This window comes from Oratosquilla oratoria, chromosome 35 (assembly GCF_046742065.1).
Source record: "Oratosquilla oratoria isolate Oo_2021 chromosome 35, ASM4674206v1, whole genome shotgun sequence".
In the NCBI taxonomy this organism is placed as follows: Eukaryota; Metazoa; Arthropoda; class Malacostraca; order Stomatopoda; family Squillidae; genus Oratosquilla; species Oratosquilla oratoria.
In genome coordinates this window covers 15,093,207-15,109,378 of record NC_134811.1, presented here as the reverse complement: position 1 = coordinate 15,109,378, position 16,172 = coordinate 15,093,207, and the positions used below count along the sequence as shown (strand labels likewise).

Sequence of the window (16,172 nt, the reverse complement as noted above, 5' to 3'; positions counted from 1 at the left end):
TAATGATTCAAGCACTGGTATCAGGCACATGGTGCTTGATACCAGTCCAGTCATGCCCTGGTATAATTTTCGTGAGCCGGGAACAGGGATGACCTTTCATCCACAAGAAGCCTAGATAAACGGGACAAGAAACGGATGTGGGATGGGTAAAGTTTGGGTGCATACTTTGGCTGGGCCACAGAAAGGGCTTTTTTGTATCTGTATATATGTACCGTTTTTGTGTTGGGTGAAGATCTCTCTCTAGGTACAAATATAATAACTGCTGCCTTGAATTTTTGCAACTTGTACATGGTAGCCCCTGGCCCAGATAGAGTCATCATACTGAACATGCCATATTACACTGCTCAACATTCAAACAATACTGACAAGAAGATTTTTTTTTCCCAAGTGACCTATAGGCTACCCCAGTCAAGATCACATACCTTAGGGCTGCAATGAGAGAGCTGAAGCCAAAGACCAACAGGCATGTTTGTATTATTGGCACAAATTTAATTTTCATAATCAACTTCCTTATCCATGTATTGCTATTTATCACTACTCCAATTGGTATTTTGGCTACAATAAAATAATATGCCTAATCCCCCCCCCTTAAAAAAAAAAAAAAATCACAAACCTCATGATACATTTTCCATATGTGTCATTCATTTCCTCCTCAACCTCCTCCTTGTTACGATCATCTGTGTTTTCTCTTTTCCTCTCCTGATTATCAGGATCTTGTGAGCTGCAAACACTTGAATGCCTGGGCGAGCTGGGTGCCTGGTTTACTGGATGTGTGCTATATGTCTGATTATATTCCGGGTGATATGGTCCATTTTGGTGACCACTTCCATATGCACTGGTGGCATATGAAGTCGAGGTTGAAGGATATGAAGCAGAGTAAGTTACTGGAGGATACAGGTGCTCCCCAGGATATCCTAAGGATGGGAAAGTAGTAGGATCTGTGTAAGAGGTAGATGAATAGGCAGCAGGGTTAGAGGCATAAATGGAGGAAGAGAGGTATGTGGGAAACGTTGCATAATTGGACCCTCCTACCGCCACTGCTGGCACACTTCCTGCAACGTCAGTAGAGATTCTTCGGGCATCAGGGCTATTTGATAAGTACCTGTCTCCTTTTTGCCTGCCTGTGAAAAATTAGAAGCACTTTATTTTCTTCATATTCAAGAAGAATGTTGCTAACTTTGACATTTAATAGTTGTATCAATCAAAACAATATATTCCTTAGGGTATTATGAACACAATATACAAGTAATGATTTTTTTTTTTGCCAAGTGCTTCTTCCCCCTTACCAGGGAGATAGCCAAATCAAAAGGCATATACCCACTCCCACCCAATTCACTCCCATCCACCACCCTTTCCTCCCACTCATCTTAGTTCCTCATGTATGATGGGTCATCCCTGTAGCCTACACACTGCCCTGGGTCAGAAGCACTGCAGCAAGACACAGCCCATCCAGAGCAAGGCCACTTCACTTAATTGGTGACCCCCACCCCTCTGTCTTTTCATAAAGATGGGAGAAATCCCTTTGAGCTGCATCAAAATATCATTCACAAATAACCATTCCTTAACCATCCCCTAACCCTTCACTTCCTTGCACATTATCATCTATACATAGCCACTCTCCACTCACCCCAATCTCCTGTCTTCTCTCTTCCTTGCTCTACAGACATTCCCCTCTTGCACAACACCCCTTTCACCCCATCCATCCATCTCATCCTCAGTCATCCCCTGAAGTTCACTCCATCCATCTCTGCCTTCAACACCACTTTTACAAATCTTTCTTCACTCATTCTTTGTGTCCAAACCATCCCAATTATCTTTCATCAACCTTATCTGCCATTTCCCTTTCCACCCCAACTCTCCTCACCTACTCATTTCTCACTCTATCCAACCTTGTAACCCCTACCACAATTTTCAGCAATTTCATTTCAAACACATCCAAATTCTTCCTCTCTTAAATTCTAAGTCTCTGCCCCACAGTGTTGTCAGTACAATCATCCTTTCATATAATCTCCTCTATGCATCCATTCCCAAATGCCCATTTCTCATTACTTTTTAATCCCCAAGGCATTTACTTGCTTCTTTCAATCTACAATTTACCTCCACTCCTCTTTCCAGCCACATGACCCCAAATACTTAAAGCTATCTGCTTCCTCCAGGCTCTCTCCTTTCAGATTTTCTTCCAACTTGCTACCATCCTCTACCCTTGTACATCTCCTCACCTTACTTTTACCCTTATTTACCTTCAACTTTCTCCAATAACATACTTTATCACACTGTCACTAACTCCCTTAACCTTTTCAATGAGTCAAATATTCCTGTGCACATCAGCTGCCTCATGTGTGATGATGCATCACAATATGCACATTATAAAATATAAAGTTACAGCTGTTATACTTGTCCTCTTTCCCCCAGGATGTTTATACCCACAGAAAATACAATCAAGCCTGTTCACAGAATATGGGGGTCACTTAGCTACTACTACAAAATAAATATAATCAGAACACCAACACTGGCATCTTCATATACTCACTCATGTCTTTAGACACCTACATAGGCATCATCATATTCTAGGGGTCAATTCTTCCTCTGGCCATGCTACAAGCACAATGTCATCAGCAAACAACTGGCTCACCTCCCACTTTTCTCCATTTTCTTTAACTATTTCCAATCCCTTGCGCATTACCCTTGTTCTCTCCATTTCTAATTCTTGCACAGGCTCTACTACTCTTGTAAAAACTCTTGACTGCCCTAAAGAGCTTTCCCCCAATCCCATATATCCCAGTGCCTTCCTGTCCACCCTGTCATAAGCCCTTTCTAAACCTATAAAGGCCCAAAAAACATTCTTACCTTTTCCTAAAGCTTTCTCACATAACCATCTTACTACGTAAACCTGATCCATGCAACCAGTCTTTCCTAGACCCACACTGTTCCTCTCAATTAAAACCCTCCCAGAAGCCTTCCCAACTACACACAACAAACTGATCCCTCTAAAACTACTACACTCACATTAGTCCCCTTTTACCTTGTAAAGTGGAACTACACAGGCACTCCTCCAGCACACTACCATCCCTTAGACACGCATTAACCCCTTCCATATGGTGCCGCATACGTAGGCGGAATGAGGAGCAAGTGGATATGCAAGGCTGCCATATCGGCATCTTGATTATATTTATTGTAGTTGCCCCTGCGTAATGACATACTCTCTAAACTGTTTTCATCACATTTTCTATGGTTATCAAAATTCATGGGTGAAAGAGAGAACGATCAATATAAGCACTGACTATATTTTATGATGCGAGTATTATTACGACACATCGTATGTCTGGTAGATAATGCTGCCCGCGAGATTTTGGCCCAGAGTGAAGAGGTTAAACAACCTCAATATCCAGCCCACAAATACTGTACCTCCCTTCTTCAGGCACTCTGTATGACACCCATCTAACCCATGTGCTTTACCTGCTCTCATTATCTTAACTTATCTTTCCTTATTTCTCCTCCATTTTCTTTACCCAATCACCATCACTTTCTTAACACCTCCCACTGCTATCATCAATCCCTCCCTATCCTCCTCCGCATCTAATAGCTCCCTAAAATAATTTGCCCATCTTCACCTTAACCCCTTCAATACGGGCCACATCGCACGTCTGGCAGCATTAGCTGCCAGACGTGCGATGTTGCATCATAATACTCGCATTATAAAAAATAAAGTCACTGCTCTATCACTCATTCTCTTTCACCCGTGAATTTTGATAACCACAGAAAATACGATGAAGCCAGTTTACAGAGTATGGGGGTCACGCAGGTACGACTACAATAAATATAATCAAGATGCCGACGTCGGCATCCTCGCGTACCCACTTGCTCCTCATGACGCCCATGTAGGCGTCACCTTATGGAAGGGGTTAATGAACCTAATCTTCTAAATATACTTCTGGATGCTGCTTGAATACTTCTGTATGAAATACAACAGCTTCTAATGTTAAAGTACACTTTACCAACTACTGGTTAATGGCAGGTTAACTTGACCCTTGTTATACCAAACTGCATACTGAAACTAACTTAATCAGCACTCTCACAAACCAATGAAGCACAACGTCCTGTCCTGTACTTAATACAATTGTCTGGTGTTGGCCAGTACAAAATGGTGTCATTATGGAAAATGTTGTTCACATCAACAGCCTTGATCTTTTCAGAAAAGATATCCGACCCTAAGTCAAATAATATAGCCTAGCACAAATGAAAATAGTAATGCAAAAGAGCAAGTTCCCATGGCCACTGTAAAGACTTCCAGGTCAGTCCTAGATATTATTATTTTGACAACAGGTAACATCCTCTACATACTAGATAATCCCTTCAAACTGGTGCTATTTCTGAAGTACCACGTCAAAGACCTACAAGGCTAATGACAAAAGACACCCTTCAGTATGGTGACCTTCATAAGTCACAACTTTAGTTTTGTCTACCATACCTACTGACTTAAGTCTTTAAAGAACAAAATAATGAAATATGAAATAATTGAAGAATTCATGTATGAAGAACTATGTTCTACTTGTGAAGAATACAGTGAGAGTTGTATCTGAATTAAAGTAGGTGATGTGCAGTCAATCTAGGCTAAAATAAGAATTTGGCATAAAAGCAAGTGTTGGATGATACATTGAGAATACATGGTAATTAATTGTAAGTCTTTTAAGGGAGAAGATCCTTTGGTATATGTATATTGTTAGCATGGCCAAGCACTGTGAAAATTAATAATATCCTTTAAAAGTCAGTATTAAGACCACGATCAACTAAGGACTTGTATATGGTACTAATGTTAGATGAATGCTGATAACACTGGGAAGAATTTGAATGTAAAAGCAAAAAGTTGTTATCCATCACTACCTAACCTAGACTTTTCATCAGAACTATGATTACTCTCATATTGGACAAAATTATACCAGACTTCATTTGGACAGACATTTGAACAATTCTTATACAAATAATGTAACAAATGCACTTAGAAAGAGGGTAGAGTGCCGGAGGACTGCCTGTATAGTTCCACTTTACAAGGGAAAAGGGGACAAGTATGAGTGTAGTAGTTTCAGAGGGGGCGACCTAGGATGAGATGGATGGATGGGGTGAAAGGGGCTTTGGGGAAGAGGGAAATGTCTGTTAAGGAAGGATGGGAGAGGACAGGAGACGGGTGAATGGAAAATGGTTGTATATGGATGATGATGTCATGCATGAGGTGGAATGGATGGGGGAATGGGGGACGAGGTAGTATGTGTGAGAAAAATTTGATGCAGCCTGAAGGGATTTCTGCCCGTTTTCTCTTTCTCTGCACGAGGGGACGGGTTGCAGATTTAATGATTTAATGCTGTGGATGTGCTGCGTCTTGCGACACTGCTTCTAACCCAGGGCAGTGGACAAGATACAGGGATGACCCGTTATCCAGGAGGTGCCTAGATAAGAGGGAGGGTAGAGGGTAGAGGGTGGAGGGGAGTGGAGTGTATTGGGGATGGAATAGGTGGGAATGTTTTTTACGCCTTAGTTTTTTTGGCTACCTCCCTTGTAAGGGGGAAAAAGCCTTTGGTATATGTATGTATGTAGTAAAGTGCCGGAGGACTGGAGGAGTGCCTATATAGTTCCACATTACAAGGGAAAAGGGGACAAGTGTGAGTGTAGTCGTTTCAAAGGGATCAGCTTGTTAAGTGTAATTGGAAAGGCTTATGGGAGGGTCTTGATTGAGAGTATTAGCAGAGGAACAGAGGGAGTAATTGGTGAGGAACAGTGTGGGTTTAAGACAGGTAGAGGTTGCATAGTTCAGATTTTTGTGGTAAGACAGATATGTGAGAAAGCTATTGGAAAAGGTAAAGATTTTTGGGGGCTTTTATGGATTTGGAAAAGGCTTATGACAGGGCAGACAGGAAGGTATTGCAGATATATGGGATAGGAGGAAAGCTGTTAAGAGCAGACAAGAGTTTTTAGGAATTAGAAATGGAGAGAGTGGTTTGAGGTAATGGTGCAACTTCATCAGGGATGTGTTATGTTGCCCTGGCTGTTCAATTTATACATGGATGGGGTCATGCAAGAGGTAAATGCAAGGGTGGTGGGTCAGGGATTGGAGATGGTTAAAGAAAGTGAAAAGTGGAGACAAGCCAGTTGTTGTTTGCTGATGACACTGCGCTTGTAGCAGGATCAGAGGAGGGATTGAGGAAGTCAGTGACAAAGTTCGGGTAGGTGTGCAAAAAAAGGAAGTTGAAGATAAATGTGGGTAAAAGGTGATGTGATGTACAAGGTGAGAAATTGGCATCAGACTGGAAGTGAGTATTAAGGGAGAGATACTGAAGGAAGTGGATAGTTTTCGATACTTGGGTGCGAATGTGGCGGGAAAGGTAAGAGTGGAGGTGGAGGTAGAATGTAGATTGAGAGAAGCGAGTAAATGCCTTGGTGGATAAAAATGTGCAATGAGAAAGACATCGGGAATGGATGCTAAGAGGAGAGTATATGGAGTCATTGTGTCAAGAGCACTGTATGGGGGCAGAAATATGAACATAAGAGGAAGAGAGGAGTTTGAATGCATTTGAGGTGTCTGAGAAGTATGATAGGGGTTACTAGGCTGGATAGAGTGAGAAATGAGGAGGTGAGGAGAATGGGGGTGGAAAGGGAGTTGAGTTGGGAGATGGGGTGGATGAAAGAGTATTGGGATGGTTGGGACACATGGAAAGAATGAGTGAACACTAATAAAAGAGGTGTGGAAGGCAGAGATGGAAGGAGTGAACATGAGGAGTCGACCTAGGAGGAGAGGGATGGATGGGGTGAAAGGGGCACTGGGAAAGAGGGAAATGTCTGTTGAGGAAGGACGGGAGAGGACAGAGGATAGGGGTGAATGGAGAATGGTTGTGCATGGATGATGCTGTGATGCATGTGGTGGAGTGGGTGGGGGATGGAGTATGTGTAAGAAATAAATTGATGCAGCCCGAAGGGATTTCTCCCCATCTTCTCCTTTTCTGCACGAGGGGACGGAGATGGGGGGTCCCCGATTTAATGAAGCGGCCTTGCTATGGATGTGCTGTGTCTTGCAACACTGCTTCTGACCCAGGGCAGTGGGCAAGATGCAGGTATGACCCGTCATCGAGGATGTGCCAAAAGAAGAGCGATGGAAGAGGGTAGAGGGGAGTGGACTATGTTAGAGATGGAATGGGTGGGAGTGGTTTTTATGCCTTTGCTTTTTGGCTACCTCCCTTATAAGGAGGAAAAAAAAATTGGTATATGTATGTAGTAAAGCTTGTGTTAGAATTGGAAATAGAGAGGAGTGGTTTGAGGTAAAGATGGGGCATCAGGGCTGTGTCATGTCAACACAACTGTTCAATTTGTGTGTGGATGGAGTGGCACGGGAGGTAAATGCAAAGGTAATGGGCAGGGGATTGGAGATGGTAAAAGTTAATGGAGAGGTGGCAAGCCAGCTGTTGTTTCCAGATGACACTGCACTTGTGGCAGGGTCAAAGGAGGGATTAAGGTAGTTAGTGATGCTGTTTGGGAAGGTATGAGATAGGAGAAAGTTGAAGGTAAATGTGGACAAAGGTAAGAGGAAGTGATGTACAAGGGAAGAGGATAGCAGTGAGTTGAATTTAAGTCGAGGAGGCTGAAGGAAGTGGGCAGTTTTAATTATTTGGGGTTGCATGAGTTTGGAAATGGAGGAGTGTAGGTAAATTGTTGATTGAGAGAAGCAAAGTAGTCATCCTAAATCATCTTGAGGGATTGAAAAGTATCATGAGAAATAGGCATCTGGGAATAGATGCAATGAAAGATTACATGAAGGGGTGATTGTGCTAACAACACTGTACAAAGACACTTGGAATTCGATGGAAGCAGAAAGAAGTTAAATGTGTTTGAGATAAAATGCCTGAAGTATGGTGGGGTTACAAGATTAGATAGAGTGAAAAATGAGGAGAGGAGAGGAGAGCAGAGGTGGAAAAGGAACTAGTGGATAAGGCTGATAAAAGAGTATTGGGATGGTTTGGACATATAGGAAGAATGAGTAATGAATGATTAGCAAGAGTTGTGGAAGGCAGAGGTGGATGGAGTGAACTTGTGGGGATGTCCAAGGATAACATGGTTGGATGAGGTAAAAGGAGCTTTTAGCAAGAGGAATATCTGTTGAGCAAGGAGGGGGAGAAGGCAAGGGATAGGGATGAATGGAGAATGGCTGTATATGGATGATACTTTGATGTAGTCCAAAGGGATTTTCTCTCCATCTGTTTTCTTTGTCTGTCAAGTAAGGAAGGGAGGGGACAGAGCATGGGGAAGTGGGGTGTGGTTGTGTGTGAATGATATTTTGATGCAGCCCAAAGAGATTTCTCCCAGTCTTCTCTATTTTCTTCATGAGGGGACAGAGAAGGGGTGGGGGTGTTGCCGATAAATAAAGCGGCCTTGCTATGGATGTGTTGTGTCTTGCTGAATTGCTTCAGACCTGGGCAGTGGGCAGGAGACTGGGCTGACCCTTCATTCACCAGGAGCTAACATGAGAGGGATGGGAATGGAATGGGAGTGGGTGTATACTTTTGACTCGGTTACCTCCTTTCAAAGGGGGAAGAAGCGCATGGTATATAGGTATTATTTCAGTAATAACAGCTGCTGCCCTCAATTTCAGTTGTTGGAAACTTGCAGTCATACAGTGGCAAGCAACAGTGGGAAAGTTTCTCTCTGGCTTATAGCAGGAGAAAGTTTCTCTCTGGCTTATAGCAGGAGAAGGGAAGTAGTCAATGGTTCTCAGCTCTTTTTAACCCCTTCCATACGGTGCCGCACACGTAGGCGTCATGGACTTAGATCTCGGTGGCAGCAGCCAATGCCAGCCGTACGACGTGTCGTAATAATAATCGCATCATAAAATATAGTCACCGCTTATATCGATCGTTCTCTCTTCACCCGTGAATTTTGATAACCATAGAAAATGCGATTACAAAAGAATTAGAAAGAATGTCATTATGGAGGGGCGACTACAATAAATATAATCAAGACGCCGATATGGCAGCCTCGCGAATACACTCGCTCCCCATGACGCCTACGTGTGCGGCCCCGTATGGAAGGGGTTAAGTGAAAAAAGTAGAGGATAGTGTTTATAGAAATCTTGGATCCCTGTAAAGACAGTGTTAACTCCTTAGGGCTGCATCTCCAGATGGAGGTGAGAATGTTGAAAAGTTTGAATGTTGCAGAGGTACAGGAACATACTACATTCAGGTGCCAGTCACTGTTCTTCTATAAATATTAATACAAACATTAATAATTCTGTGGCTGAAGAAAGCAACAGCAGTAGAATGGTGCGAGACTTACCTCCAGAGGATGGGCTTCTTGACCGAGCACTTTTATTCCGACTCCAATGTCTTTCCCTGCTATTGCTCCTGCTGACTGTTCTTGTGCCTTTGCTACCGCTCCTACTATGTTCATCTACTTTTTCCCTACTTCCACTTCTGCTCCATCCAATTCTATTTCTATTATCAGTTTTTTCTCTATCATTATTGGCCCTCCTACTCCACGCTAGCCTTTCACCATAATCACTCTTCCCTTGCCTTCCCCTACTTCCACTTCTACTCCTGTCCATCCTCCCTCTACTCCCACTCCTACTTTGTTCATCTATCGTCCTACTCCTACTCCTACTTTGTTCATCTCTTGTTCTACTTCCACTCCTGCTCACTCCTCTTCGGCTACTACCACTTCTACTCCTAGCATATCTTGTCCTGCCCCTACTCCTGCTCCTACGATGACTCCAGCTTCTCTCCCTGCTCAGGTTCCTGGCATGCACTTCTCCCTCTCTTCCTGGATATGGACTACTAACCCTGTCCATACTCAAGCTCCTTCGACTTCTACTTTTACTCTCCACCCTCCTACTACTTGGGTCTACCCAATCCGAGCTCACGTGCCCTTCTCTACTACGACTCCGACTCATTCTGCCCCTACTTCTGCTCCTGCCTCTACTCTTACTCCTAAGATGCGTTTCATATCTGTCATAATCCTCTTCTTTACTACCACCCCTTGGGCTTCTGTTGACAAGAGAACACTTGTTAATTTCAATGCATTTTACTTTTAGAAAAATCTTAAATTATAATTACTTTAACAACTTATATTTACACCTGTCACAATACTCAAGCATTTACAGAGATAGGGGGGTGCAACAAATGGGATTTGGGTGGGTATGGGATGGATGTATGCTTTGACTCAGCCACCTCCTCAAGTAATGAGCTTTTTGTTTTATGGGTGAGAAAAGAAGAGAGATTAGAGGGGAGGGGGAGGGAGGGAGATAGAGAGGAAAGAAAGAGCAAGAGAGGAGATAGAGAAGAAACAGAAGACAGAGAGAGGAGATGGGGACAGACAGGAGACAGTAGACAGTGAGACAGAGAGAGAGGGGGGAGGGGGAGAGAAGGGGGGGAGGGAGAGGGGAGGGAGGGAAGGGGAGGGAGAGGGGAGGGAGGGAAGGGGAGAGAGAGAGAGAGAGAGGGGGGAGAGAGAGAGAGAGGGGGGGGGAGAGAGGGGGAGAGAGAGGGGGGGGGTGAGAGAGAGAGAGGGGGGGAGAGAGAGAGAGGGGGGGGGGAGAGAGAGAGGGGGGGGGAGAGAGAGAGGGAGGGGGAGAGAGAGAGGGAGGGGGAGAGAGAGAGGGGAGGGGGATAGAGAGAGGGGAGGGAGGGGGGGAGAGAGGGGAGGGAGGGGGAGGGAGGGGGGAGGGAGGGGGAGAGGGGGAGGAGGGAGGGAAAAAGAGAGAAAGGAGGGAGGGGGAGAGAGCAAGAGGGGACAGAGAGGACTGAGAGGGAGAAAGAGGGGGAGAGGGGGATCAAGGGAGGGAGAGGGGAAAGGAGAGTAGGGGGAGAGAGAGGGAGAAGGAGAGTAGGGGGAGAGAGAGGGAGAAGGAGAGAGAGAGAGAGTGTGAGTGGGGGAGGTGAGAGAGGGAGAGAGATGAGAGGGGGGAGAGAGAGCAAGAAAGAGGAGAGTGGGGAGAGAGAGGTGGGAAGAGAGAGAAAAGAGTGTGAAGGGGAGAGAGTAAAAGAAAGAGGAAAGTAAGAAAGAGGAGAGAGAGAGAGAGAGAGAGAGAGAGAGAGAGAGAGAGAGAGAGAGAGAGAGAGAGAGAGAGAGAGAGAGAGAGAGAAAATCTTCTACAATGCTTTTCACGATGACCAAATTTAGATTCATGATTTTTTTTTTTTTTCCCTAACACATGCTTATCCATACCTGCTTTTGCTCCGGCTGAAACTCCAGTAATTCCTCTCCCTACTTCTGCTCCTGCCATGCTCATAGCTCAAACTGCGACTTCTGCTTCGACTCCACTTTCTCCTGGCCCCGTGTCCTCCTTCTGATCGGTTGTTGCGCCTACCATTGTTATCCTGTACATTACAAAATAAACGTCTAATACAACTGTAATAAAATACAAGAGATGTGTACTTGTACCTTACACCATAAACAAATCCACTCCGATGCTTAATCTATTAACATATCAATAAACAAACACAAGGCCCTTTCCCCCTCTATAAGGAGGGTGGCCTAGTCTAACCACATTCGCATCATGAAAAGACAAATACAAACACACACAAAATGCATTTATCTATACATAAGGTCCAACACCACTGCATTATACTATGACCATCCCCATCATCCACTCATTTTAGAGAGCTGACAAACTCGCCAAGAGAAATAACAATACTCTACAGCTGTATAAACATAACACAATTTTTAGCAACCTGAGGTCTGCCAATGCAAATGTAGCTTGACATGCGAAGGTGGGACACCATCAATATGATGAAATTCCTTATCAGGAAAAAGAATTCGTATCTTCCTAACCTAATCTAGGTACTGATAAACATGTATTTGAATCTGTGGCTTATATTGTCACTAATGGGTCCTTTTAGTACATTGCCACTTGAAACTTGACATTATCAAAATGAATTATCAATTCAATCCCTGCAACACCTCATTCTAATTGGCAATTATTCAGCATTCTTTCAGTGGACACTAAATAATATAACCAAAATCAACCACAACTGCTAGAGCCAGCAACTGATCAAGAAGGTAGGCCAACTCACAAGATACACATTGCTTTACTCTGATTTTATCCTGTAGATAACTCACTGAGAATAAGAGGACAAGGAGTCTCCCTAAAACTGAAAAATGGTTTGCTAATGGGCAGAACAAAACCAACAAGAGGCAATCTGGCATTAAAAATACTCTTCAACCCATTTAAGTAGGGAAATTTCAAAAGGTGAACGAAACAATTTGGCATCAGGCTACTAGTTTGTTTTTATGTTCAGTTGGTGTTAAAGTGATGTAATGAGGTGGGTGAGACATGTACACAATTAAATAGTCATGAATGTTTACTAACCCAGTTGGTTCTGGCAAATGGAGCATCCTGCTTGAAGTGCTGAAATATGCATTTTTCATAATAACACCGTCCATCATTCCGGCAGACATAATTTGGGCCTACATTGTAGTTACCAGTAGATTTGTAACTCCGCCTGTTTCTCCAGTATTTGTCTGAGCCATGAACCTTGTTACGCATATTTACCTGCAATGGAAGCCAAAATGAAGGCATGAGCACTTGTAAAATGGAAAACGTTAAATTTTTTTTAGTCTTACATCAATGATGTGAAAACTGGGGGGAAACTTTTATGCATATACAAAAACTTTTTTCTACAAAATGTTTTTGGCTTTTAGAGACATTAGACAATTCTAATTGCCATGGAGATTCCCTTGTGCAAGAAAAAGGTTAAGCACACTGGTGCAACAGTTAGCACGATGAACTTCTGGTTCATAAGCCCCACTCTCAATGTAAAAATAATGGTTCCCACTGATGTTGTGAGTGGTCACTATCTCTGTCAGCAGTCTGAGATTACATACCAAACGGCATCAGGAATGCTTACTATTAAACACAGAGGCAACATTCAAACACCTTCTTTATATGACTCTGTAGCCAAAAAAAAAAAGGGAGGACATCTTTTCAGTAAATCCAAAATGGGTATGTCAGTTTCTGTGCTCAACAATACTCCTTTAAGCCTTACATTAATCATTTGAAAATTGTGAATATAAGGTACATACAGACAATTTTGTGTGCATGCATGAGTGAGTGAGTGAGTGAGAGAGAGAGGAAGAGAGAGAGAGAGGAAGAGAGAGAGAGAGGAAGAGAGAGAGAGAGGGAAAGGGAGAGAGAGAGAGAGAGGGAAAGGGAGAGAGAGAGAGAGGGAAAGGGAGAGAGAGAGAGGGAAAGGGAGAGAGGAAGAGGTGAGAGAGAAAGAGGGAGAGGGAGAGAGAAAGAGAGAGGGAGAGGGAGAGAGAGAGAGAAAGAGAGAGAACATAAGAAATGAGGAGACTGCAAGACACCATAAGGTCTACACTTGGCAGTTCCATGTCCCATACCATCTGTCATCCCTATCCATAGTCATACAATCTTCTCTTAAAACAACCAATTGTTTCAGCACTCACTACATGGTTACTAAGATTACCCCATTCATTAACTGCTCTTGGTAATCCAGTTCATGCCTATTTCCTTCTGAAATCTAAATTTGTCCAATCTAAATCCATTACTACGAGTCCTCCTCTGACGTTTTAATATGATGACCTTATCTGTATCACACTTGTTATTGCCCTTGACCCATTTGAATACTTCTACAAGATCACCCATCACTCTTTATCTTTCCTGAGAGTGTAAGTTAAGGTGCCTAAGCCAGCATGATGAATTTCTAATACCTTGTATAATTTTTGGTCATTCTCCTCTGTACTGATTACAAAGGATTTCAAAGGCGGAGCATGCCGACAGGAGACCTTTTGATCCATATCTAGGTCGGATGCCAAAAAAAAAAAGAAAAAAAAAAAAGAAAAGAAAAAAAAAATCATATTAGTAATAAAATAATAAATAAAAACTATAATAATGTAAATAACAAATAAAATACATAAATAAATGTATAGGTATAGTTAGAATGATAAACAAACAGGTAAATAGTAAATAATAAATTAAAATATAAACATATAACTAATAATAAATCAAAATCAGACAGACGAATGATAAAACAAAAACAAATAATATAAGATAAATTATAATCATTATAGCATCTTACTTAAGTATTTATCTAAATGATTCTTAAAGCTTTGAACTGAACTACATTGTACTACCTGTGCAGGAAGTTTATTCCATTCATTAACTACACGGTTGGCAAAGTTGTTTCTACCTACTTCCAAATTGAATCTATTTCCGGACAGTTTGAGACCATTGTTTCTTGTCTGATTCTCATTCAATGTGAAAATTTGGTCACTTTTGATGTTGTCAATTCCCTTTAAAATCTTAAAGACCTGTATCAAGTCACCTCTGAGTCTACGCTTTTTTAGGGAAAACAGATTCATGTGCTTTAGTCGATTTTCGTACGATTTATTTTTGATATTTGGAATCAGTTTTGTGGCTCGCCGTTGTACTTTTTCCAGTCTGTCAATGTCTTTAATGAGATTCGGTGACCATACGGAAACATCATATTCCAAATGTGGACGAACTAACGATTTATATAGCTTGTTAATGAGTGATGGACTTTTGAAATCAAAAGATCGCGCAATGAGTCCCAGAATCTTATTTGCTTTCTCAGAGGCTGAAATACATTGCTTGGATGATTTGAGGTCGTTACTGATAATTACGCCGAGATCTTTTTCACTATCCACTTTTGTTAACGAACCTCCAAATAACTTGTAATCGTACTCACTGTTATTTTTACCTATGTGCATTACCTTGCATTTACTCGTGTTATATTTCATTAGCCACTTTTCAGACCATTGCTGTAATTTATCTAAATCTTCTTGAATATCTAATTGGTTTGAGTGATCATTTGCCACTCCGCACAGTTTTGTATCATCAGCAAATTTGGAAACAGTAGATTTTAGTCCATGGTCTATATCATTTATATATACTATGAATAGAAGTGGCCCAAGAACGGAACCCTGAGGAACTCCACTTGCAACACTTTTCCATCCAGAAGTTTTTCCATTTAAAACAACTCTCTGTTTTCGACCATTCAACCAATTACTAGTCCAACCTAATAGGCTACCACTTATTCCATGCAAAGCTAGTTTAGTAAGTAGTCTTTCGTGTGGGACGGTATCAAAAGCTTTTGCAAAGTCTAGATATATTAAATCTATATTGTTTCTTTTGTCATAATTCGAGATAACTGTTGTAGAATTCGAGTAAGTTAGTCACGCAAGAACGTTTTCGTCTGAAACCATGCTGGCTATCATTTATCAAACGATTACTTTCTAAATGATGTTCGATAGCATCTCTGATGATAGTTTCCATTATTTTTCCTACGATTGAAGTCAAACTTATAGGCCTATAGTTATTTGGCTTCTTTTTGTCTTTTTGTATATATTAATTCTAGTGAATTAATATATACTCTATAGTACAGATAGAGGGGGGAGGTAGAGGGATTGAGAGAAAGAGAGAGAGAGAAAGAGAGAGGGAGAGGAGGGGAAAAGAGAGTGAGGAGAGGGGGGAAGAGAGGAGAGGGGGGAAGAGAGGAGAGGGGGAGAGAGAGAGGAGAGGGGGAGAGAGAGAGGAGAGGGGAAAGAGAGAGGAAAGGGGAAAGAGAGAGGAGAGGGGAATGAGAGAGGAGAGGGGAAGAGGGAGAGAGGAGAGGGGAAAATGGAAAGAGGAGAGGGGAAGAGGGAGAGAGGAGAGGGGAAGAGGGAGAGAGAGAGAGAGAGAGGAGGGGAAGAGAGAGAGAGGAGGGGAAGAGAGAGAGAGGAGAGGGGAGGGGAAGAGAGAGAGAGGAGAGGGGAAGAGAGAAAGGAGTGGGGGAGAGAGAAAGGAGTGGGGGAGAGAAAGGAGTGGGGGAGAGAAAGGAGTGGGGGAGAGAGAGGAGAGGGGGAGAATGAGGAGAGGGGGAGAATGAGAGAAGAGGGGGGAGAAAAAGAGGAGATGGGAGATAGAGGAGAGTGGGAGAGAGGAGAGGAGAGTGGGAGAGAGGAGAGAGGAGAGGAGGAGGAGGAGAGTGGGAGAGAGGAGAGGAGGAGAGTGGGAGAGAGGAGAGGAGGAGAGTGGGAGAGAGGAGAGGAGGAGAGTGGGAGAGAGGGAGAGAGGGAGAGAGGGAGAGAGAGAGGAGAGGGGGGAGGGAGAGAGGAGAGGGGGGAGGGAGAGAGGAGAGGGGGGAGGGAGAGAGGAGAGAGAGGGGAAGGGAGAG

The 16,172-nt window shown here is 42.9% G+C and overlaps 2 protein-coding genes across 2 annotated transcripts in view; one reads left to right on the top strand and one right to left on the bottom strand.

Annotated features, from left to right (window-relative positions):
• The window catches only part of LOC143018556 (uncharacterized), a 52,231-nt gene that overhangs the window by 25,686 nt on the left and 10,373 nt on the right, over positions 1 to 16,172 (bottom strand). The window contains exons 2-5 of the mRNA XM_076174016.1: positions 12,344 to 12,526; positions 11,200 to 11,351; positions 9,313 to 10,019; positions 614 to 1,121 (exon numbers count right to left, since the gene is read on the bottom strand). Of these exons, the coding sequence (XP_076030131.1) occupies positions 614 to 1,121; positions 9,313 to 10,019; positions 11,200 to 11,351; positions 12,344 to 12,520 (1,544 nt within the window). The 5' untranslated portion in view covers positions 12,521 to 12,526. The remainder of the gene's footprint in view (positions 1 to 613; positions 1,122 to 9,312; positions 10,020 to 11,199; positions 11,352 to 12,343; positions 12,527 to 16,172) is intronic.
• Positions 11,907 to 16,172, top strand: part of LOC143018557 (uncharacterized) — a 42,565-nt gene continuing 38,299 nt past the window's right edge. The window contains exon 1 of the mRNA XM_076174022.1: positions 11,907 to 12,033. The gene's annotated coding sequence lies outside the window, so the exon portion shown is untranslated. The remainder of the gene's footprint in view (positions 12,034 to 16,172) is intronic.